Genomic DNA, 23,601 nt, shown 5'->3' on the forward strand with positions numbered 1-23,601 from the left:
AATGCCATTTGCAGCAACGTGGGTGGACCTAAGAGAGTGTCATACTGAGCGAAGTTAAGTGAGACAGAGAAGGAGAAATATCATACGACACCCTTTATATATGGAGTCTAAAAAGATACAAATGAACTTACAGAACAGAAAGAGACTCACAGATTTAGAAGACAAACTTATGGTGGCTGGGGGGAAGGGATACTTAGGGACTTTGGGGAGGTCATGTACACCCTGCTATATTGAAAATGGATAACCGACAAAGACACTGCATAGCATCTGGAACTCTGTTCAGTGTTACGTGCAAGGCTGGATTGGGGAGGGTTTGGGAGAGCATGGATACATACATGTGTATGTATGGCTGAGGCCCTTTGCTGTTCACCTAAAGCTACCACAACATTGTTAATTGGCTATACCCCAAGACAAGTGGTTTTGGTGTTAAAAAAATTTTTTTAAATAAAAATAAAATGCTGTAGCTCTTTCTAGCCTTCACCTTCCTTAAAAAGTGCTACCCAGTCCCCTAGCCCTCTTCACCTCAAATCGAACTGGACTGTCTCAGGCCCAGCCTGTCCTGATTTCTGCAGTCGTGAACACGACTCCCTACTGGTCCTTGACTCCTAATGCTGTTGTCTTCTCAAACCTTTTCCAGGACTCTTCCTGACTCCCAAATCAGGCTTCTCCCAGCTGAAAGCCTATCTGTTCCAACGTCACCCTGGTGCCACCTCTAGGACCACATTTCAGCTCCTTCTGGGACCCCTCTGTGCCCAAAGGCCCATGCAGTCCATCAGCAGGTCCCAAGCCACATGCAGCCACGTCCTCCCTCCTCCCTTCCGGCCAGCTCTGCTCCCTATCGTGGCTCTGAGTGACAGCTGGGCCCTCCTGGTGTACCATCGTGGGCTCCAACCTCTCTCGTCAAGTCCTGCCCATTCCCGCTGGGCCACGTTCTTTCCATCCGGCCTCTTTGCATCTCTTCCTCTACTACCACCATCATTATGACATCTCTTCCCTGGACAGAATGACGGGCCCTTCCCGTCTCCCTGACTCGTCTCCTTCTGCACACTCTGCACGTGTAACCAGCATCTAGTTCTGCAGTCAGCTATCCAGTCACCACCCAGCCCTTGTCCAGAACCTTCAAGGACTCCCAAGAGCCTATCCAGGTTCAGATTCCATCTCCATTCCCATCTTTGTGCTGCAGTCACTAAGTGCCCCTGGACTCTGGGTTGGCTTTAGCCTGGCATTCAGGGCCTCCCAGGCCTGCTTCCTTCCCACAGTACTGCTGCTAACCTGAGCCACTCCTGACCCTTCCCTTCCTCAGAAATGTCCTCCCCACCTCGTCCACCCCAGTGCTGGAGGCCCAGCTCAAAAGCCATTTCCTCTGGGACTCCTTGGGGCCCTGATCCTTGACAGCAGAGCCCTGCATGGAAAGGGCAGCAGCGGCATCACCCGTGGGGGCCTAGATGGCAGAGCCGTGCAGAGAAGAAAGTTGAACATTGCCTCTGGGTACATGAAGCCTGGTGCTGGGGGATCACTCAGGCTTCAAGGACCTCTACTGGAGGCTGAGCTGCAAGGCCAGAGGTTAGGCTGAAGCCAGAGGCTGAGACCGGAGGATGCGTGTGTGGCCCCCAGGGCAGAGGTGCTCATCTGTCCACAGCAGTGCCCTCAGTGTGGGCCCCGGCGGGCTAGATGCCCGGCCAGTCCAAACAGGACAGTAAGCACGAACCTGCAGGCACCTCCTCCTGCTTCCCAGGCAGTGGGCAGAAGACTCGCTTCTGCTCCCCCAGGATGGGACAGGCAGGGTGCGAGCCACCCCTACCCCTCCCCAGGCTGTGAGCGCCTGCCCTGGAGGCAGAGGACATCTGGCGCCACCAAGACCTTCCCTCCTCAGGCCCCACCCCGGGGGGAGGCTGAAAATGACCCTCAGGCACAAAAACAGTCTGACATAGCCAAGGAGTCAGGCACTATTTTTTATAAAAACGCATAGTATCATTTTTCACTCTTTAAAATCACATTCAAAAATCGGCAAAGGAACGCCCCGGGGAGTGTAGATGGGAGGGGAGGGCCCGCCGACCCAACCCCGGGGGAGGGCGCGACACCACATGGCAGCGACTGGCACGAGGGGGCATGCTGCGGGCGAGGTGGCGCCCTGGGGGCGGTGGCACTGACAGGATGTGGGGCTGGACAGCGAGGGGCGCGCTGAGCGACCTGGAGTGGGGAGGGCTGCCCCACCCGCCCCTCGCACTGTGCCGTCCGGCCGGCCCAGGCCAGCCCCCAATGGTTCTGAGCAGAAGAGGCCCTGCCCAGCCCAGAGGAAGGGGGCTCGGGGCCAGGCGAGGCCAGTGTGGCACAGCCCCGAAGGTGCCTTTCTGTGGTCCCTGAGCCTGGGCGCTTGGGTGGGAATAAGAGGGGGCTGGGGTGGGGGCAGCAGCAGCCACTGCCAATGCCACCCTCCTGGCCAGGTCCCACTGTGTCCAGGGAAGGTGCAAGTGGAGGCAGTCAGTGACACGGGGGCTCTTCCCAAGAAAGGGTGCAGGAGCCTAAGTCACGTGGGAGGCGCTGGGGTCAGCGAGTCCACAGGCTCCCTTATCTACCGACTGGCTGGAGGGCAGGTCAGTGCAGGCCTGTGTGCCAGTCGATGCAGGAGGGGCTGCGGTGGGAGCTTCAAGTAGCCTCCTTGTGCCTCAGCCTCCCTGGGTGGGGCCGCCGGGCCACCCAGCTGTGCTGTGGGCACAGAGCTGGGGAGGGGGGACAGCAGGCCCAACTCCAGGCGACCATCCCTGGGGAAGTGTGGGAGAGCGCTGGGGGCTGCTGCCCTCCCCGTGTGGGGGAGACACCAGGAGCGGAGGCCCCTGGGGGCAGGGTGAGGTGGCTGGACAGTGGCTGGGTGGGTGGCAGCAGGAGCCAAGGCAAGCGGGCCCCTCCCTGGGGGCTGGTCCAGGCTGGGGCCACAGGAAATCACAATAATTACAAAATAAAACCTTTTCCGCTTGGCGGGAAAACAAATAATAAAAATTCAACAAAATAAATTAGAGGTTTATAAAAGGCGGGCGGGCAGGAGGGCGGCCGGGCGAGCGGGCGGCAGGTCAGAGGCCGTTGGCGCTGCCGCGCTGGATCAGTGGCACCTTGCTCAGCTCCACGACGGGCGAGCGCGGCTTGTTTTTCATCTTGGGCACCCGCTGCACCAGCTGCTGGGCTTCGCGGTAGGCGTCTCGCAGCTCCTTCTTCCACTGCACCAGCTCTGGGTCACTCTGCGTGCACACTGGCTGTTAGGCGGGGCCCGGCCCCTCTGGCCCCGCCCCAGCCACTCTGGCCCCGCCCCGGCCCCACCCCGGGCCCCCACTCACGTCACACTGCAGGACAAACTGCTTGCCACCTCGGATCTTGAGGAGGAGGCACTTTCGCTCCTTGATCTGCGTCTCCTCCACCGACTGGATCTCCTCCATGGTCAGCAGGCTCTGCTGCAGGGCGGGAAGCGGGCGGTGAGGGCCTGGGCCCCCCCACCCCCTGGCGGCCCGCCCACCCCAGGGGTTCCCGGCCGGGCTGCTCCTTACCGGGGCCTCGCCCTCGCCCCGCCACTCGAGCCGGTTGGGGAACAGGTAGAAGTACCGCCGCTGCCACTGGGTCAGGAAGGGGTTGCCCATCTTGGACATGTAGCCATGCATGATGCAGTCCTTGCCCAGGGCGTAGTCTGACGCGGGGAGAGCGAGAGAGAACTCAGCCGGCCGCCGAGCCGGTGCGAGTGCCGGGTCAGCTGCTCTCTGGCAGGGACCCCGGCTGACACCTGAGCCTGCTTCCCATCTCTAGAGCGGGCAGTGGGTGCCCACGGCAGCTGCTGACCCTCACCTTCCTCGTGGCCCAACTGCTTGTTTTTGGTTTTCTTGCGGGCCTCCAGCCGGTCTGTCTCAGCATTGATGGTGTCAAAGACAGTCTCTGCTACCTCCTGCTGCCACCGCTCCGAGATGGTCAGGGGGAAGTTGCGGTAGAGCTCCTGGTCACTGTCCAGTAGCTTCACCAAGAGGGTGCAGAAGGGACGGCTGTCAGCCACAGGCCGGCCTGGCTGCAGGGCCCGGAACATGGTGGTCTGGTCCAACGGCCACCCCCCGGGGACGTGTGGGGAGAAGGAGCCCGAGGCCCACCAGGCAGATGGGGCTGGCACGGGGATCTCATAGGGCCAGAGGACAGAGGACACTGCCAGCCGTGCTCAGGGCTGGGAGGCCAGGCCAGGCCCCATACCTTGATTCCTTTTGTGTCCTCCTCATCAAAGGAGCCAATGTCGAAGGCGTCGGCTGCGTTCACCTCCCCTCGTGGGGGGATCAATGGGGGAGGGTACTGCGGTGGAACAGGGGCTAGGCATCAGCACCGAGGAGGAGCTCCCGAGCACCCTGCCCGGCCCAGGCTCTGGAGTGTTACCTTTTGCAAGAAGACCATCTGCCAGTCCAGGGAACGGAAGAAGGGGCTCTCCTTTACCTCCTGGGCCCTGTAGGAAGAGAGGGTCAGTGGGGCTTGGCATCACCCAGGTTGTGGGGGTGAGATCTGGGCTGTGGGACAGGTGACCTAGGTTTAACTGCTGGTTTAGCCACACTCTGGCTCTGCAACCTTGGGCAAGTTCCTTAAACCTCAGCCTGTTTCCTCATCTTTAAAATGGGGAGAAAGAACAGCAGTTTCCACGGCATAGGGCTGTGGTGAGTTTAATACTGGGAATCTTGCAACATCACGCCCAGTGCTTAGTAAATGTTTAATAAACATAAAAAGCTGCTGTCATCATCATTAGCAACATCATCTTTGTTCGGTCTGCGCCCACCCCCAGCAGCTGTACAGGACACACCCTCCACCTGGGAACAATGGGCAGGGCTGCCCTAGCACCAACTTGTGAACTCTGCCAAGGAGGCTGGGACCACGGAGTGGGGGGCTCCAGTGACAAAACACAGCCCTTGTCCTCAGAGGAACATGAGCGGAGGCTCGGGCAGGCGGCCCCAGCAACCCCTGCAGAAGCCTAGACACTGCAGTGTGGACATCACCCAGCAGGGCAGGAAGGCCTGGGGTAATGGCTGGGGTCCCAAGCACTCACCCTCGGCCCAGGCAGCCTAGCCTCCGGTTGACATCCCTCTGCAGCAGCCCCTCCAGCAAGGAGCGAAGCTCAGGGGAGAAGGAGTCAGGCAGCTCCACAGCCTGCAGGGAGGAGGAGGGGACGTTGGCAGAGGCCCACCCCGGTCCCCATCACAGCTCTGGGCCTCGTGAGGCTGCATGAGGCGAGGGCAGACAGAGAGCTTCCAGACACCCCTAGCAGGCATGTTTGCTCTGACAGTGTGGGGAAGGGAGAGCCAATGGGGCTGGAGGCCAGAGGGTGGGCTGCTGGTGGCTGAGACCCTGATGCCCACAGCAGACCCTAGCCACACTACGGCCCCTCATGAGCTCCACCCAGCCTCCCCAGGTTGGGACCCTCCACTCACCATTGTCAATGTCATTCTGTCGATCTCATGCTTGTCTTTGGTCTTATGCTGCCGGAAAGGGCTATGCCTGGGGAAGAAGGGCCAAAGTCCAAGGTCAGAGAACGGGAATGTGCAAACTGAGGCAGGTTGCATGAGTGGCTGCTGCTAAGTCACCGCAGTTGTGTCTGACTCTGTGCGACCCTATAGACTGTAGCCCGCCAGGCTCCTCTGTCCTTGGGGATTCTCCAGGCAAGAATACTGGAGTGGTTTGCAAAGAGTCGGACACGACTGAGTGACTGAACTGAACTTGCCGTGTCCTCCTCCAGGGGATCTTCCTGACCTGGGACTCGAACCCGCATCTCTTGTATCTCCTGCACTGACAGGCGGGTTCTCTACCACTAGTGCCACCTGGGAAGCCCATGAATGATCCTTGCCAAAGCCAGGGATGGTGCCACCCCTGACAGCCACGTGGCAGAGCCTCCCCCCCCACCCCCCGCCACCCCCAGCCTCCTTCCTGGCCTGGGGGAGAGCCTGTTTCTGTCCTGTGCACCCACCCTGGGATGGCCTGCTCACCCTCGCAGCAGCTTGAAGAGCATGCAGCCCAGGGAGAACCAGTCGGCGCTGCTGTCATAGGCCACACCCTTCTGTAGAACCTCGGGAGCCATGTACCCGTGGGTGCCCCTGGCGGAGTAAGGAGGCCATGAGCGGGTCGGTCGGAGGGTGTGGGAAGAGGGCGTGGGGCTGGGGCACTCACACACTGGCGTGAGGCTTCTTCTTGGAGAAGTCACAGGCCAGGCCCAGGTCTGAGATGCGCACGTGCCCGTGCTCGTCCAGCAGGATGTTGGCCGGCTGTGGAGGAGGCTCAGTGAGCAGCTCAGGACAGGACCCGGTGAGGCAACATGCCAGCCGGGTGGCTGTCTAGAGGCAAGGGTGTCCAGAGACAGGGCCCTGGGTCGGGGGCGTGGGGGGTTTGCGGAGGGGAGGAGCCAGGCCAGGAAGAGGGCGGGGCGCGCCACACAGGGGCGGGGACACGGCGGGAGGGGGCGGGGACACGGCGGGAGGGGGCGGGGACACGGCGGGAGGGGGCGGGGCGGCGCCTCACCTTCAGGTCCCGGTAGACCACGAAGCGGTTGTGCATGTGCTCCAGGCCCAGGATGATCTCCGCGGCGTAGAAGCGCATGTCGGCCTCAGAGAAGACCCCGTGCTGGGACAGGTGGTAGTGCAGGTCCCCGCCTGAGGGAGGCAGCCCGCAGGGGGCGGCGCTCAGCTCCCACCCCAGCCCCCAGCCCCGAGGTCCACCTGGGGCCAGGCCAGGCACTCACCGTTCATGAGATCCAGGATGAAGCTGAGCTTGTCCGGTGTGTGGAAGGCGTATGACATGCAGACGATGAACGGGCAGTCCTAGGAGCGGATGAAAGAAGAGGTCAGCGCAGGCTGAACTTGGTTCGGAGCCAGGGGCTGAGGTGGGGCGGGCTGCCGCTCACCCCGGTGCTGACGAGCGAAAGCATGATGCGCTCATTCAGGGCCAGAGTCTCCCCTTGCTTCATCTTGATGCGCTTCTTGTCCAGACACTTCATGGCATACCTGTGGGAAAGGAGCCAGTCCCTCAGTCGGTCCGCTGGCACCTTCAGTGCAGGGCCCCAGGGGCGCGGTGGGGTGTGGGCGGTCCTCAGGGCACCCCGGGGGGGGGGCCCTCCTCCCCCTCAGGCATCCCACCCGAGGCAGTGGACCCGATGCTCACATCTTGCCCGTGTCGGCCTTCCGGCAGCCGTAGACCTCACCGAAGCCACCTCGCCCGATGATGCGGTGCACACTGAAGTCGTTCATGGTCAGCTGCGGGGGTGGCAGCGGGGGTGGGGGGAGGGGGGTCACTGCAGGCTGCCCGGGCCCCACCCCGGGAGCAGTAAGGGGTTACCCCAAGGCCCGACCCAGGGCCACCCTCACCCTTCCCAAGTGCCGCCCTGCCTGGAGCCATCCGCATTGGGGTCCCAGCACCAACCCCACAGCCGCCCCTGGGGGTTGAAGGTAGATTTCCCCCACTGCCCGAGGGCCTGGGGAGGAGCAGCAGGGAGAGGGTTCTGCACACCCACCCAGCCCACTCACATGGATGTTGAGCTCTACATTCTTCCACTGGCAAAATCGTGTGAATTTATCGCTGCAAGAGAAGAAAGAACCCAAGCTCAGATGAGCCTTAGAAAGTGAGTGAAATTGATACTGGGGGCAAGCTGGCCCCACCCACTGCTATTGCCTGGGCTCCCAAGCCTCAGGGTCCTCTTCCGGGCCTGCCAGCAAGAATGCCAGCCCGGGCTGCCCTACCCCCGTCCCGGCAATGCCAGCACTGTTATCGGTCTTTGGGTTTCTGCTTGGATCAGATAAACTTAGAGGTGAGATCTTCCCACCTGACCCCGACTTCCTGCTACGACATCCACAACAAGGCTCATCTCGTTTCCCTCCTTGCACACATCCAGTGACATACCACTCACTCCTGGTGAAGCCCCTACGCCATGGCTGGGCAGCTGCGACACATCAAGGAATACCCCCCAGGCTGGCTCTGGCCATGAAGGCCACAGGGGGCAGAGGGGTGGGCAGTGTGTCCTCCTGTGCCCATCCTTATCACCAGCCTGATACTTCTCATTCCCAGTAGGCCCAGCAAGGGGCTAGACAGTCCATGGGGAGAAAGACACGTGGGTGGTCCCTCACTCCCTTTAGACAGGGATGGGCTTTGAGGTGCCTAGTGCTGAGAAGGGTGGGACAGGAGAGTGGGAGAGTGGCGACCTCTCAGGAGTCCAGGCACTGGGGTATAGACAGGTCCAGGTCCCCACACACTGGGCACTGAAGCAGGCTGGCTGCTCTCCTCCAGGACATCTGTACCCCTTCTCAGAGCGACCTCTTCCCACCTTCTGCTCCTGCACGTGCCCCGCTCTCACCTCTCGATGAATTTCTGGAACACGTCTCCTCGGAGGTTCTGGCAAATTTCTTCAATATATGGCTAAGAGAGGGAGTGGGAGGTGGGTGACTGAGCCACAGCAGGAGCCGACCAGGCTCCAGGACCCGTGCCACCTGCGGGGAACCCCCGCTTGGCTGGTCGGGAGCGGGGACAAGCCCAGCACACACCTGGAAGAGATCCGGAGGCACCTGCTTCTTCACCAGATGGCCCTGGACGTGCTCGATGGCGCTTTTTGAAAAAGGCTGGGGAAGGAGGGAGAGGTGAGTGACTTCTCCACGGGGCCAGCCCTCCAGTCCCCATGCCCAGGCTGGCACGTGGGGGCACTCACATGTGAGCAGGCCAGCAGCTCCTTCATGATGTACGTGTCGAAGATGTCTCGGCTGCAGACCAGGCGCTCCTCCTCTGTCTCCAGCTTCTCGTATTTCTTGATCTAGAGGACAAGATCCCCACAGGTGAGCCCCGGCCCAGTGGGGCACAGGACTGTCTTACAGGTTCAATAAGCAGCCCAAGCCCCTTCCTTTCCCCATGTGCACCAGGGCCAGGCCAATCCGGCCTCACCTCCTCGTAGAACTCCACCAAGGGCTTGGCCTCCTCCAGGTGCTTCAGGCAGAAATCTCGGAAGAGCAGGTACCCTGAAAGCAAGTGTTTTGCGTCAGGCTGAGTCATAGCCCTACAGAGGCTGTCCAATCATGGTGGGGGGTGTGGGCTTAGGGCTTCCTGGGCAGAACTGGCCAAGGAGGTGGCAGAGGTGGTCCCTGCGCCGGACGGAGGCTGGGCAAGGTGGCCTTGGAGGTCACCACCAACCAGAGTCTCAGATTCAGGGTCGGGGCGCCCGAGTTCCCACCCCTCTCAGAATCTGCTTCTTCTGATGGTGGCTGGAAAGTGGCAGGCACCCTGGTGAGGCAGAGTGTGGGGCTGACTCTGGCACCTGAACCCCCTGCCCTCTCCCTGCAATCTGGGGCCTGCATCTCCCCCAGAAGGGGGACACACCCAGCGGGCAGCTGGGCTGCGTAGGTGCAGTGAGATTTGCCTGGGCCAGGCCAGGGCTGATACGTGGGGGCTGGGGGTGCCCTGTCCTTGGACCTTATATCCCTCCTCCATCATCAGGCTGACTCTCACAGCTGCCACTCAAAACAGGTGGACAGGGGCGGGAGGTCCAGTAGGGGAAACCGAGGCTCAGGGAGACCTGTCAGGCAGGTGGTACATGGCAGCCTGAGTAGAACTCAGGGCTCTTCTGCCCAGTGCCGGGTCCTGGGAAGGAAGGCCAGAGGGTGAGAGCAGAGGGCCCCAGAGAGCACAGCCTCTGGGGACGGGAGCGGATGAGACGGGCTGTAGGAAGGGTGTGCAGGAGACCCTGGAGGATGTGGGCCAGGGGCCGGGCCCCAGAGCAGTCCTGCAGGGCCAGCAGAAGGAAGGGTGGTCCCAACTCCCTGTAGCCCGACGTGGGTGCCCAGGGTCAAGCTGGGTGACTCTGCACACCTCTGGGGGCCCTATCCCCTCTACCAGAGCTTTCAGCTACGACTTCTGGTAAGGGCAGACGGGCCTTTCAACGCTGGACCTTGAGGAACGCGAGCCCTCAGCTTCCCAGTGGGCGAGGGGCTTTTCATTGCCACCACCGCACCTGGGCTTCCAACAGTCTTGCACAGTGGGGCTCCAGAATGCTAGCTCTCAGGTGAGGCTCAGAGAGGGGCAGCGATGTGCCCAAGGTCACACAGCCCAGGCAGGGGACCCACGCTGAAGGCTTCCTTGACACACAGACTCCCTAAGCCTGACCTCCGGGCCAGGCCACTCCCATTTCAGAGCGGAGGTCCCTTCTCCCGGAAAGGCCGAGTCAGAGCTGTCTGCGGCCCGAGCCTGCTTCCCTGCGCTCCGCCTCCCCCTTCCCCGGGTGCCCGCCTCTAAGGCCGGAGCCCTGGAGGAGGCGGCCGAGGGGCCCGCCGCCGCCGCAGGTTGCTCACAAAGAGGGCCCGTGGGGGCGGGGGCGACCACAGCGCGGCAGGCGCCACAGGAAGGGCCCCGCCCCTTCCTGTCAGTTCCACCAACGGCCCCAGCAGCTGTGCCTGCGCCAAGGGGAAGCTGCAACTCTCGAAAACAAAAACCCCAAAGGAGGAACTTCCCTGGCGGCCCTGGAAGACTGCTGGGCCCCCACCCCGCTTCAGGGGCCTCCCGGGGCGACAGGCAGGGGCTGGGAGACGCTGGGTCCCGGCCCTGCCGCCAGCAGCGGGGCTCGCTTGCTGCCCTGTGCTTCCCCCACGGTGGACGGGAGATCTCTTGGCAGAGAGGGGGGCACATAAAGGCGGCCCCAGGGGCCTACTGCCCCCACCCCCTGGGCTGGCAGCCGGACCGGGAGGTGGGGCGGATGCCCTGGGGTTGGCAGAGCCCCCACCATACTCACCCAGCTTCTGGGAGAAGATCTTCTCAAAGGTCACCTCACCCCGGTCCTCCAGGTACTTCTGCATGACGCTGCGGATGCTGGAAGACAGGGGGGTGGTGGTGACCCGGAGCCCCCATGGCTCCCGCCAGGCCTGCTGGCCCTGCTCCCCTGGAGGGTTGCTGCTTCCTTCCCTGGAATCTGGAGTGGAGGGCACTGCCGGTGGGTGTCAAGCCCCCTTCCAGGAAGGCAGCCACCACGTCGGACCTGACCGTGGGTCACACCAGTGGGACCCGAGGGAGCCTGTCTGCCCACCAAAGCTCTGTCTTCCAAGGCTAGGGTGACCAGCAGGTGGCTGCTCAGAAGTCTGGTCCCAGCCCTGCCTCGTGCTAGCTTCAGGGAGTTGGCCGAACCTCATAAGCCAGGCCTCACACATCAGCAAATGATGGATCATGAAAATACAGCCCATCCTCACAATGGGATACTGCTTGACCATGAAACGGAGTGAAAGGCTGGTGTACGTGTGCCCCACAGTACGGACCAACCTGAGAGAGTTCCACCAAGTAACAGTCACTAAAGCCCACACATTATATGAATCCATTTATACCACAAGTCCTGCAGGGGCAAATCTACAGACAGAAAGCTATGAGTGAGTGTCAAAAGCTGGAGAAGAAAAGACTTTTAATGGGCCAGGGTTTCTTTATACGGTGATGGAAATGTTCTGGAGTTAGGCAGTGATGAGGGCTGCACCGCACAGTAAATGTACTGAAATCCACTGACGTCAGCACTTCAACATGATGAATTTTCTGTCACATGGATTATATTTCAATATTGGGGGAAAAAAAAAAAAAGTCAAGCCTCAGCTCCCTTGTCCCTGATATCTAAAGACCCTTGGCCCTGAGCTGCCTCCAGGGCAGCAGAGGGGCGGGGGCTGCCCCTGTGACCTCGGAAGCCCAGGTTATCACACTCCCCGCCTCCGGTTATCTCACCCCCAACACCGAGTGCTCTGGGAAAGTCACACCTGGCCAGGCTTCATGCCTCAGTGGCAGCTTGGTCTCCCCTCCTCTCCTTTCCTGGGCCACCTGCCGTCCCGCCCAGCCACCGGCTGTGGTCCCACCTGGCTCTCGAGATGCTCACAGGGCCTCAGGATATGGGGGGCCGCCAGTAGGTCACGGGTGAAAAGGATGCCGTGTGCCCACCTCTTCGTATCCCTGCCTGTCTCGTGGAGCCCAGCACAGGGCCCTGCTGCCCACCACCTGCTGGAAGGCGCCATGCAGCCCTGCCCCCCGGGGAGGCCCGCCCAGGGAACCGGTTCTGCATCTGCCATTCCGTGACATTAGACAACATGAGACAAACTGCGTGGGGCCCAGTCGGTTGGAGGAGACTCAGGCAGGAAAGAACGTTCTGGGCCATTGGAGAGGTCGCGTGGAGGAGGCGGAACCTCACTGGGTTCCTCAAATGCAAACAGGATGTCAACAGGTGGCGAAGCCCAGGGCAGGTGGTGGATGTGGGGACAGGCATGGGAGGCCTGGCCTGGGATGAGCCACTGGGCAGGGAGGAGGCTCGACAGACCACACTTGGGAAGCTCAGTTGGGCAGCGGGTGAGTGGACGGGCTCTGTCGGAGGCACCATGGGGGGAAGCCTAGGTATATGATGACGCGGGGCCAGGAAGGAGGGTTGAAACCAGGTTGGGTAGGGGCAGGCTGGGGCTGGCAGATGGACGGACAGACAGAACTGACAAGGCCAGCTGGGGTTTTCGAGGCCCCATCAGATAGGGGGCCTGAGGTCAGAAGGCCAGCATAACCAGCAGACCTTGCCCAGCCCCTAGCCCTAACCTAGGTTCGCAGGTGGGGTAACTCCTGCCCTTCCCTTCTGAGGAGTTAGGGTGGAGGTCCAGCCCTGACCTGGCCAGGCCCTCGCCTGCACTCGAGCCACACAAGGCAACGGGGGTGCACATAGACCCACTGTGAGCACAGACCTGGAGCCTCGATCCCAGGAGCTCAGAGGCCCTGTGACCCACCCTGAGAACTGTCTCCAACAGGAGAGCAAGGTGCCGATGACCCAGATGGCCTGTGACCCTCCCTGAGAACTGTCTCCAACAGGAGAGCAGGGTGCCGATGACCCAGACGGCCCTCTGCGTCCCCATCCTGTACTCCGGCCAACAAGAGCCCCAGCTGAGGGCCAGGGGCCCGGTGGCCCTGAGCTACCACTTCAGAGCTGGTTCTGTCCCAGAAAACGAGGACGCCCTCCACGGCCGTGGGGACTCCAAGGCTGGGCAGTGGCCCTGAGCCAGGCTGGCACAGCCTCCCTCCTGGGGGCCACATACCTACTCTCAGTCACCACCAGCCTCCGCCAAGGGCACGGCTCCCTGGCCCTGTGGGACTTGCAGGGACTCAGGAGGTAAGACCCAACCCCAAGGCCACCCAAGCACTTAACATACATCAGGAGTTTAAAAATCTGTGACACTGAGCAAGATCCAGCCCCTGCCCTGCAGACTAGAGATGGGAGGGAGCCCAGGGAGGCTGCGGGCTGCAGTGTGCGCCCATCCCTTCCAGCCCCCAGCCTGGCGGAGGGCAGCTCAGGGTCTCCCGTTTGGACGAGGACACACGCTGGGCGGTGTGCTGGGTGGACCACAGCAGGGGGACCCAGTCCAAGGTAATGGAGGCTCAGCAGGTCCACGAGAGGAGGGGGTGTGTGGCCCTGGGGACCCCACAGGGGCCAGATTTCTCCTGGGAGGCGGACAGGAGGGCTGGGCCCTCAACCGCTCTGTGGTTCGGCTCCTGGGTCTCTGTGTCCACATCCCGTTCCTGGGTTTCAGGACCTCTTGGTCTATGGAAGGGGATGGTAACGAGCAAGAAAGAGAGACGAAGTATCACAGAATGTTGATCCTCCACGGAGGGGGACGGTCAGAGGGGTGGTCAGGGGCACGTCCAGAGACAGGTAGGTGTGGGTGACAGGCAGAGCAACACCAGCCTATCAGATGACCCCGTGGGGCAGCTGGGTATGGCCTCTGCAACAGTCACGGAGAAGCTCCTCCCCACCCCCCAGGAACCAGCAGGACTGGCCCAGGCTCAGCGACGGTGGCACACGATGGGAATGCCCAGTTGAGAGCAGGGCCTCCACTTCCCTCTGCGGGGCCCCATAGGCTGGACACCAAGACCAGGGAAACGGGCTCTCCAAGGGCCTGCCCGAGAGCCAGCGGAGCCAGCAGCTCTTCTCTGGGCACCACGCTGGGCACAGGCCTCCTCCTCCTTCCCAGGGGCTCTGCCTGCTGCCGGCTGGGCCCTGGGCACAGCAAGCTAGACCCCGCCTCCCTCGGAAGACCGCACGGGGTGGATGGCCACAGCATTCTTCCCAGCCCGCAGCACTTCGCTTTCTTCCTTAAAAAGAAAAAAATGTTTTCTAAATAAAATAAACAACCCCCCCAACCCCAACCCGAACCAAACACGAGGTCAACCTCGGCAGTCCTTGAAGGGGAAGCCTCCAGGCAGCAACGTTAGGGTTTCCTGTCTGTTCCCATGGGGCTGGGGCCCAGGGAGCTGGCAGGTTAGGAAAGCGTGTCGTGGGGGACGCTCCTGCCAGGGTGGCAAGTACAGGCTGGCACGGGAGGTGGTGGCGGCCTCCTGGGCTGGGTCACCTTTGTCTCCTACCCCCGCGCCCTGATACTGGTGGAGTCTGAGTGGCGATGGGCCCACAGCAGCATTCCTGACCCCACCCAGGTCAATGACTCTGATATCCAGGAGCGTGCGGGCCCCCAGATGGACGTCGGGCTGTTGGAGGAGCCCTGTGCCTGCATCATTCCTCCGTCCCTGCCTCCGAAGGACCATCCACCTCCCAGCCTCTCGGGGGAAGGGGCTCGGCCGCCCTGGTTCCTGCAGTTGCCCGGTGTCCAGGCTTGGGCTCCAAATGGCTCTTCCCTCCTCCCTCCCAGAGGCCAGGCCAAGTTACAGACTTTAAATGTCCAGCTTCCCCCATTGTAAAATGAGGATGTCAACAAACGCTGAATCGCCAGCACCGAGCTGACTGCTGAGAAAGGCAGAGAGCGCACGGCGATAGGAGAATGCAGCCTGTCGCATCAGGCCTCCTTCTCCTGGCGGGAGCCCCCCTTCTAGAATCTGATCACACCTGCCACGTCCTCAGGGAGTGGGGCTACGATGGGACCCTTACCCAGGGCTGCACCTGTGAGCCTCTCCCCGAGCCTGAAGGGCTGGAACTCCACTCTGCTCACAGACCAGCCCGGGGAGCCCCACGGCAGAGCCCAATACCTGCCCTGCCAGGAGCAAGGGCCCCCGGGTAGGAGCTGCCTGGCGGCCGGGGAGACAGCACTTCCGGCCCCTCACCCCAGCTGGGGTGATGGGGCGGCAGGGTGAGGGCTGAGGGGGGAGAGCTTCCGGCACTTTCTGGCACCACGTGGTTCAAGGGGAGAGCTAAGTCCCTCACTCCATGGCACAGTGGCCTCCCAGGTGACGCCCACTCAGAGTCATAGACCGCAGCCTGTGTGGATGGGGAGGGACCTCAGGGTCGAGAGCAAACATGCTCATCTTGATGGTGAGGAAATCGAGGACAGAAGAAGCTGAGAAGCGGCACGCCCTGAGTCCCAACCAAGCCAGCGGCAAGAAACTGTCCAGTCCCCGCCTGAGAAAGGGCCCCCCACCAGGCGGGGGCCTCCCCCAGCCTCTTTGGGAGAGCTGGGCGCAGGGTCCCAGGGGACCCTGGACTTGTACCCTGGCTGTGGACGCCGATCAGGCTGGGGCAGCCCCAGCTGGCATGTGGCAGGACCAGGGGCCATGGTTCCTGTGCTCCTGAGTGACAGCATGCTAGAGCCACAGTGCAAGCTGGCCTGGGGGCTCTGCACTCGGGGGCAGCCACCCCAGGAAGCGACACGCTCTGGGAGAGACGACGGGCAAGCCAGCAGACCAGAGGCTGTCGCCACGGCCGGCCGGGCATTCCTCTGGGGCATTTCCAGGAAACCTGGCACCATGGTGCCAAGTGGTATGAGGAAGTCCTCAGGGGCTTCTGATGAATATTGCTCAATGACTCTCCTCGGGGCTGACAGCATCCTCAGAGCTCGAGGAGGGACCGCATACCAAATGGGAAACAGCGACCAAATCGGCCAGCTCTGGAGCAAGTCCGGGGCCAGGGAAGAGAAATGACACCACGGGGCACCGCACCCACGAGCTCACCGAGGCAAGGCGGCCACAAAGTGACAGCTCGTGGGAAAAGACACTCCAGTGGCCTTGTCGCACCCCGCCACTCACTGCTCTCAGCCCATGAGAACAAACCCGGAACAACTTCCAGGGCTCCCTGCCCTGCACTCCCAGGAAGAGAGCTATCCTGAACCCCAAACACAGAATGGCCTTCCTGCTCAGAGAACAGAGCAGCAGACACGTCAGCATCAGAAAACCCACTTCGGAAACCCTGCTCTTCAGCCAGTCGAGACACTACCCTGCCTGTTAGCAGCAATGCAGAGGGCAGGTTACTGTCTTAGAAAAGTCTGCAGCCAAACGTCTCATTTTTCAGTATCTCCTGTTTGAAACAGATGAGGGATAACTTGAGTATAACTGTTTTCTATGATCAGCAGAGGACATTGGTCCCTTGGGGCCAAGGGGAAAAAGAAGGGCAGGTGTGGGACTTCCCCAGTGGCCCAGCAGTTTAGATTCTGCGCTCTCAACACATGGGGGCCTGGGTTCGATCCCTGGTCAGGGAACTAGATCTCACATGCAGCAACAAAAATTCCTCGTGTGCCAACTAAGACCCAGTGCAGCCAAAAAAATAATAATAATAAATAAGGGCAGGTGTGATGGAGGCTGTGTGTTCTTCAAAGGCTCTCAGGTCTTCTTGGCTTCTGCTGCTTGTTCCGAGGCAGGAACATAATATCCTGGAGGCTCCAGCTGTGTGCACACAGCCCAGCCCCTCTGCACAGCTTCCCCAGGTGCCCGCGGCGGGCAGGAAACGCCGCCCCAGACTGTGCCTACACCTGACGTCACCGGGAGTTTACTACTAAGGACTGATCGTGCATTAATAGGGCACGTTATTCCTGGCTTGACAGAGCCCAGATTCCCCGCACAGATTCCAACCTGTCAAACTCACGCTCCCTTCGAATCCATCTACTGAGAGATGGCAGGCAGGCGAGCAACTTAATGGCAAAAATGTGAAACCCTATGATCTGGAAAGGAGAACAGATGGGGAAAGAGGTCCTGGAGACCCACTCCTGGGGAGAGCGGGGGTGGGGGTGGGGGGGAGCTTCAAAGACCCGGAGGGGATGAGTGCCCTAAAAGATAATCTTGTTTTCAGAGGCGGGGGATGGCGGGAGGCGGTGGGATAGGGTGGGAAAATGCTGCTACTGGAGCGGAACGTTCTGGGTAAGGGATAAAGGCTGCAAGCAGCAGGGTTTCTGCTGGTGATGGAGAAGCGGAGGGAGGAGGAAGCAAGAAAACCACCGCCTGCGCGTCTTCCCTCCGCAGACCAAGGGCAGGAAGTCCTGGGAGCAAAGAGTTAACAGGAACGAAGAAGCGGTGGAGGAAGAGCGGCGGGTCTGGGAGTCAGGGAAGCCAGAGAAGGGCAGGAAGAAGGAAATTCACGGCGGGGGGAGGGACCAGGAAAGAAAGAGGCGAGAGGAGAGGCTGCAAGAGGCACCCGGCTCTGACATCTGCCACTGGGGCTGCTGCAGTCACCAGGGAGAGCTGGGCATCTCCCGGGACCACCCAGGCTGGTCTCCTCTGCCAGGAGCCCAGAGATTAATTACATGAGGCCTCCGTGGTATTAAGCAAATGACGATCATTACGGGACCGTGGCCGCTGCTGGGAAAGACAGACAGCAGCTTCTCGGGAGACCGGCACTGACCAGACCCCGAGAGCCGAAGGAGCACGGGGGTGTGTGGGTCGGGGGGTCCATCGGTCGAGGGCAGCCCCCTCATTGGACCGAGGTGGAAACTGAGGCAGGCTCGGCCAGGATAAGGGGTATCCCTAGGGCCCAGGTGAGCTGGCACTGCAGCGGGATTGGAAGCCGGGTCTCGGGACTCCTGCCACACAGCTGCCTCCCTCTGCCAGAAGGGCGAGAAATGAGTCCGTCTCCTCTGGATTCTATAGGGGGACAGAAGGGGAGGCCCCTGTGCCAACTCGAAGTGGCCCTGTGCCCAACAGCTCCTGTTCCCCAGCCCCAAGAAGTCAGAGCTGTGAGCCAGCCCAGCTCCCAGCCAAGCCACAACCCAGGCACCAGCCGCAGAGAGGCTGCCAAGACGGACCACCCCAAGGTGGAAACGGCTCCAAATGGCACCTTGTCCTAGGCAAACCATGGCCTTCCTCCCTGACCCCGACGTCGTGGCTGAGGGGAAGATGTGACCCCAGGCGGGGAGGGGGATGGGCCCTGTGAACCAAAACAGCTGATGGAGCGGGGTCTGCCCTGTGGCTTCCAGGCCACCCTCCCTGGGCATGGGGGGCCAGCTGGCACACATTCCTCAAGAGAAGGACCAGGGTAAGTGCAGAGGTCTGGAAAGGCGTGTGGAAGACAGGAAGCACAGTGGGGAAAGAGCACCTGGGAGCCCAGAGACCCCAAATTCAAACACCACCTCGCCTCTGCAACCAAGTCTCTTCCCCTCTCCAAGCCTCAGGTGCTTCGACTTATTGTGGGGAAATACCACCTGCTGTGCCCGTTTCCTATGGCTGTGAAAAGGATAAAATGGGGTACAAAGCACTTTGCAAACTGGCAACTGTAAGATACACTCGTAACAGTCTTCAGGGCAAGAGGCATCAGCCCCAGGGGGTGTGCAGAGGTGCCCCGAGTGCACCTCTCAGGTGCTGGCCATCCGCCCAAGGTCGCACCGCCAGGTGGCGAGCCTACCTGAGGACCCCTGACCCCTGGCTCTCGGCCTCTTGCTGCTCCCCTCAACCTCACAGCCCCCCTGCTTTCAGACACCAGGCGGTCCTATTTCTTGAGCAACTACTACGTGTAAGACATGGCCTTGCCAACCTCGCGGGCTGGTTTTTTGGATCGGCTGAGATGACAGATGTCAGAAATAAATAAATTATCATGATTTCCACCACTACTCCTTTCAACGCAGTCGATACGAAGGGTGTAATGGGGACAGAAAAAGAGGAACATCTTGTTTCTCAGGGTTCTAACACCTGCAGAGCCAAGCCGAGGCGGGGCCCCACCGCCAGCAATGCATTCTGGGGCGAGATTACCCAAACGCAGAGAGTTCCAGAAAGAGCCCCGCCTCACGCTTTGCTGAAGTCCAACCTGCTGGAGGGTCTCGAGGCCGTGGCCACCAAGGAGAGCCGCTGTGCACCCCAGAGGCCAACTCCCCCATTTCCTCCCTCGTGGCTTTGTCATTTCTGAACTCATTTTTGTTCTAACTGTCGCTGCTCCCCGGACAGCCCCCGGCTGGCAGTCAGTCTGGTTCCTGTTTTGAGAAATCTGATTGCAACTGTCTTAGAAAAAAAGGGCCCTAACGGCCTTTGCAAAACGCAGACCAATTTTCCTCTCCCAGGCCTGGTGCTCAGTCAATCTGAAACCCAGTGAGCAGGCAGGAGAAAGGCACTGGAGACGTCTGCACGGTACCCACCGCCCCCCAAGCCCGTTTGGGCCCCGCTTCACTCAGAATGCCACAGAGTCACAGCCGTTATTTCACACCGTCCACATTTCACAGATGAGAAAACTGAGGCCCAGAAATGGGAAGGGACTTGCCCAAAGTCACATGATAAGACCAAGACGGCTAGGATAGGGCCCAGGGTCCTGGCTGGCGGGGCATGTGGCTCTTCAGGCAGAATGGCCAGGCCCGGGCTCAGGCTAGAGTGATGCACCCAACGTGGAACCACAGCCAGAAGCCCTGATTCTGGTGGCCCAGCGTCACCCTGGCTTACCTGTGACACTGGGCAGGCCACTCATGTCTGGGCCTTCAGCTTCCCTATCTGTTCCACGGAGACAAAACCACACCTGACCGACTGGCCCCCTGGGTTGTTGCGAGGCTCAAGGGATGGGAAAATACTCTCGAAGCCATAACATGCTGGACAGCCTCAGCTAGCGTTCCTATGCTGTCCACTCCTGCGCCTAAACCCTGAGCAGGTGAAACTTGGGTATCAGGTCAGTTATCTCACAGAGAGGAGGCAGCTGTGATCCAGCTGCTGCAGGCAGGCTGGGACATCCCGTGGCAAGCAGCACCCCTGGGGTACCACAGGCAGGACTCTCGCCAGAGGAGGAATTCCAGGGGAGAGGGACAGAGCCATGGGGTGCACACCAGACCCTGCTCCCCACCGCTCCCCCAGCCCCCAGAGTACTCTCAATTCCCACTCCAAGCCCGCGGGAAGACCGGGGAAGATCCCCGGAAGACTGGTCTGCCCCGAACCTCACAGAAGGGCCCACCCGAGGGGGCCAGGGTGGGGGCCGGTGGAACCCCAAAGGGGGTGGTGCTGGGAGTCGGGCCCCGGGAGATGGGCAGGCAGAGGCGGGGGACTCCGCCGTGGGAAGGGGGTACCCTGGGCTATCCGGAGGAGGATGAAGGGGGTGCACGGCGCAAGCGAGAGGGCTGACGGAGAAGGGGGCCAGGCGGAGTGTGTGAAGCGAAAGGGAGGCAGGCAGAGCCGGCCCGGGGGCACCGGGCGGGTCGGGGAGCCCGCGCAGCCGGAAAGCCCCCGCGCTGGGGCGCCCCGGGTGTTCAGGTGCACAGGGCCGGGGGCGCCGGGGACCGGCCAGGGCTGCCGGACGCCGGCGCTGAGCGGGGCTGAGGGGATCGCGGGGCCAGTGCCCGGGCGGCCGGGGCGCGGGGCTGCGGCGCCCGCCTCACCTGGGCTCGGGCAGCAGGATCTTCTTGCTGGCGCGCGCCGCCGGCGTGGCCTTGCTCTTCTCCATGGCCATCAGGTAGCTCACGTCGGCCAGCACCGCCTCCAGGTCCGCCATCTTGGCGGCGGCGGCGGCCTCTCCCGCCGTTCGGCTCCGCTCCGCTCGGCGCGCTCGGCCCGGCCCGGCCGCTCCGTCGGCCTCGGGCGCCGCCGCCCGCCCGGCCCCACTCGGCGCCCGCGGCTCCGCTCGGCGCGGCTCACAGGCGGCGCCGCCCCATGGCGCCGGCTCGGGCCCGGCCCCGGCTCGCTCTGCTCCCGCCGGGACTGCAGTCGGGCCGCCGCCGCCGCCGCCGCCGCCGCCCGCCGCCGCCCGCGCCCCGGAGCCGCCGCCGCCGCCGCCTCCGGCCCCGCCTGCCGCGCACAGCGCCAGCGAGCCCGCGAGGGGCCGGGCGGCGGGCGGCGGCGCCCCCTGGAGGCAGCAGGGCTGGACCGAGCCTGACCCCCGCGGCCCCCCGGCCTCGACTCTCCGCCCATGGCCCCCACCGACCATGACCTGTCCCCTGACCTGGGACACGACAGGGCCCCTCGCCTGCAGAAGACCCTAGACCCAGACATTGACCACGACTCGGGGCACAATTCGGGTCCCAGACGCCACGATAGACCACGGCCGAGACCCCAGACTTGGCAGTGCAGAATGTGACCCCAGGGGCCACCATAGACCACGGCCAGGACCCCCGACTGGCATTGCAGAATGTGTTCCCAGGGACATGGATCTCAGACTTTAGCTATAACCCCTGATCCCTGATCTTGGACACAGTCAGAAACCTGACACCAGACCTGATCACATTCCTGACCCCAGACTCCAAACAGGACCCCCAGAACTAGACCTTGGATCATCATCTCAGACTGACCATGACCTTAGGTCACCGTTCTGGACCCAACCCCCTTCACACCCAGACCCTGACGCTGACCCTTGACCCCCTACAGGTCCCCAGATCCAGATTTGGGGCCAGGACCTCAAACACTGATCCCAACCACAGACCATGACCTTGATCCCAGCTTGGTTGCTGAGCCCAACCTTGATTCCACTCCCTGACTCAGACCACTATCATGACTTCAAACCCTGGACTTGGGGGCAGAGCCTGGGCCTGGACTTGGACCAGACCAGGGTTCTGGACCCAAAAATTTGGGACATGGACCTAGGACCAAAACATCCAACCATGACTCAAACTGGACCTAGAGCCCTTAACGGGTTGTCATGGACCTGGGACCTGATGACTGGCATCAGACTCCAGACTTACCCCAGTCCCAATCCTCACTCCTGCTCCAGACCCAGTCCAGGACTCCCACTCAGGACTGAGGACCGTGCACCAAAAACCCCCTCCCTAGCTCAGAATCATGATTCCACAAAGCGGGATCTCACTTCTCTCAGCCTTGAGGGGAGGGGAGCTGGTCATGGGGGTCACTGGACTGCCTGGCAAGGGAAATTTACTCTGATGAGATTGCATGGTGGAGGTGGAGGGGATCCATGTATCACAAAGCAGCACCCTTATCTCAGTGTGCTGCTCTTAAGAGCATCTCTGTGTTTTCCAAGGTGACAAGATTCCCTCTCAGGCCTGGGCCCATGGAGCCAAAGCCTCGTGCCAGTTTGTGGATCAGTAACCAGGACCTTTTTGCAAAGCCTAGGATTCTCCACCACCTTTGTCATAGGCACTTCTCAGGCTATCTTTTGAGATCAGCCTTGGCAGAGCCTGGAACCAGAGCGCATCAGTCAAGATGGTGAGCTCCCCTTCTCAGTGGGTGACACCACCATCCACCCAGACACTCAAGCCAGAACTCCAGACATCACCCTTGGCTCCTCTGTCTCCCCATGCCCTAATCTATCACCATCCCCTCTCATCTGGCCTCCTGAGAATTTTCTTAAACCTGTCTGCTTCTGAGGATCCCCAGGGATCCTAATACAGGCCCTGACCAGAGATGCCTCCCTCAAATCTCGATCTGATAGATGTACTGTCTACTTAGCACTGAGAAGCAGTGCTCCAGGCCTTCTGGGGATGCTGGGAGTGGGGAATTCAGAGAGGGGCCTCCAGGCCCCCACCCCACTCTGCCGAAAGCAAATCATGTGAGCAAGTTCCTTAACCTGCAAGTCAAAGTCTTGGATGACTGAGTCCTGCTCCCCTCTCAGGCCGGGGTTGCCATCATCCCCTAAGCCCGAGGTAGACCCCACCATCAGCCGATCCATCAGCTTTTACCCCTGTGCCTTTGTCCCTCCCTCTGTCTCGAAGCCCTCTGCATCTCTTCTTCCCTGGCTAACTCCGGCTCACCCTTTAAGACCCACCTACTCCAGACCATCCTCCCCAATCCCCTTGCTCCCAATTGTGTACATCTCTACTTCTGCACTTAGTACCTGCTTCCTCGATTTGAAAACATCATCAATTGCAAGATGCACATCATTTCAAGTTTTTGATGGGGAGGGGTGGGATGTGTGTGTATATTGTTGTTCAGTTGCTCAGTCATGTCCAACTCTTTGTGACCCCATGGACTGCAGCACGCCAGGCTTCCCTGTCCTTCAACATCTCTCGGAGCTTGCTCAACACTCAGGTCCAATGAATCAGTCCATGAAGTTTTATTCAATGTTTGCATCCACTGGAAAATGCCTCCTGACGTTCACACCTCCTCTCACTGAAACCAGTGCTCCCAGTTTACTTCTTGCCCCCCAGAGCCCATCATGAGACCTGACCCAGAAAGATATAGTCAGCATTTGATGGGTGAATGAGTGACTGAGTGAAGGAGCCCCACAGCCCAAGGTGGCACATGGTGTCTGGGGTAGAAGATGGCCAGAGTAATAGGAGGATGTGACCGAAGGCCTCCAACTTCCTTTCCTCCTGCCTCTCTGCATCTCTTCAGCACCCTAACTACAGTCACTCACTGGCCTGGGGTTTCTGGAACAGCTCCTGTTTCAAAACTTCTGTCCAGTGAACTCATTAGGCCAGAGTCCCTGTGAATTCTGAAAAGCCCCCCATCCTGCTCCCAGAGGAGCCCCAACCTCCTCCACACCACCTGCAAACCCAGAAAGCCCTTCCCACCCACTGC

General features: G+C 61.1%; 1 protein-coding gene across 1 annotated transcript; it reads right to left on the minus strand.

The window, feature by feature from the left end:
* Window positions 1-1,993: 1,993 nt before the first annotated feature.
* Window positions 1,994-20,630, minus strand: GRK2 (G protein-coupled receptor kinase 2). The gene is made up of 21 exons (XM_068975877.1): window positions 20,514-20,630; window positions 10,757-10,833; window positions 8,920-8,993; window positions 8,690-8,791; window positions 8,529-8,603; window positions 8,342-8,403; window positions 7,518-7,569; window positions 7,156-7,247; window positions 6,899-6,998; window positions 6,737-6,815; window positions 6,517-6,647; window positions 6,169-6,263; window positions 5,988-6,095; window positions 5,436-5,502; window positions 5,054-5,154; window positions 4,396-4,462; window positions 4,219-4,314; window positions 3,829-3,991; window positions 3,537-3,673; window positions 3,330-3,443; window positions 1,994-3,233 (listed from the first exon to the last, which is right to left on the minus strand). The coding sequence occupies exons 1-21, from the start codon at window positions 20,624-20,626 to the stop codon at window positions 3,069-3,071; spliced, it is 2,070 nt and encodes a 689-aa protein (XP_068831978.1). The 5' UTR covers window positions 20,627-20,630; the 3' UTR covers window positions 1,994-3,068.
* Window positions 20,631-23,601: the final 2,971 nt, after the last annotated feature.

The sequence above is a fragment of the Capricornis sumatraensis genome, chromosome 8 (genome assembly GCF_032405125.1).
Source record: "Capricornis sumatraensis isolate serow.1 chromosome 8, serow.2, whole genome shotgun sequence".
Classification (NCBI taxonomy): Eukaryota; Metazoa; Chordata; class Mammalia; order Artiodactyla; family Bovidae; genus Capricornis; species Capricornis sumatraensis.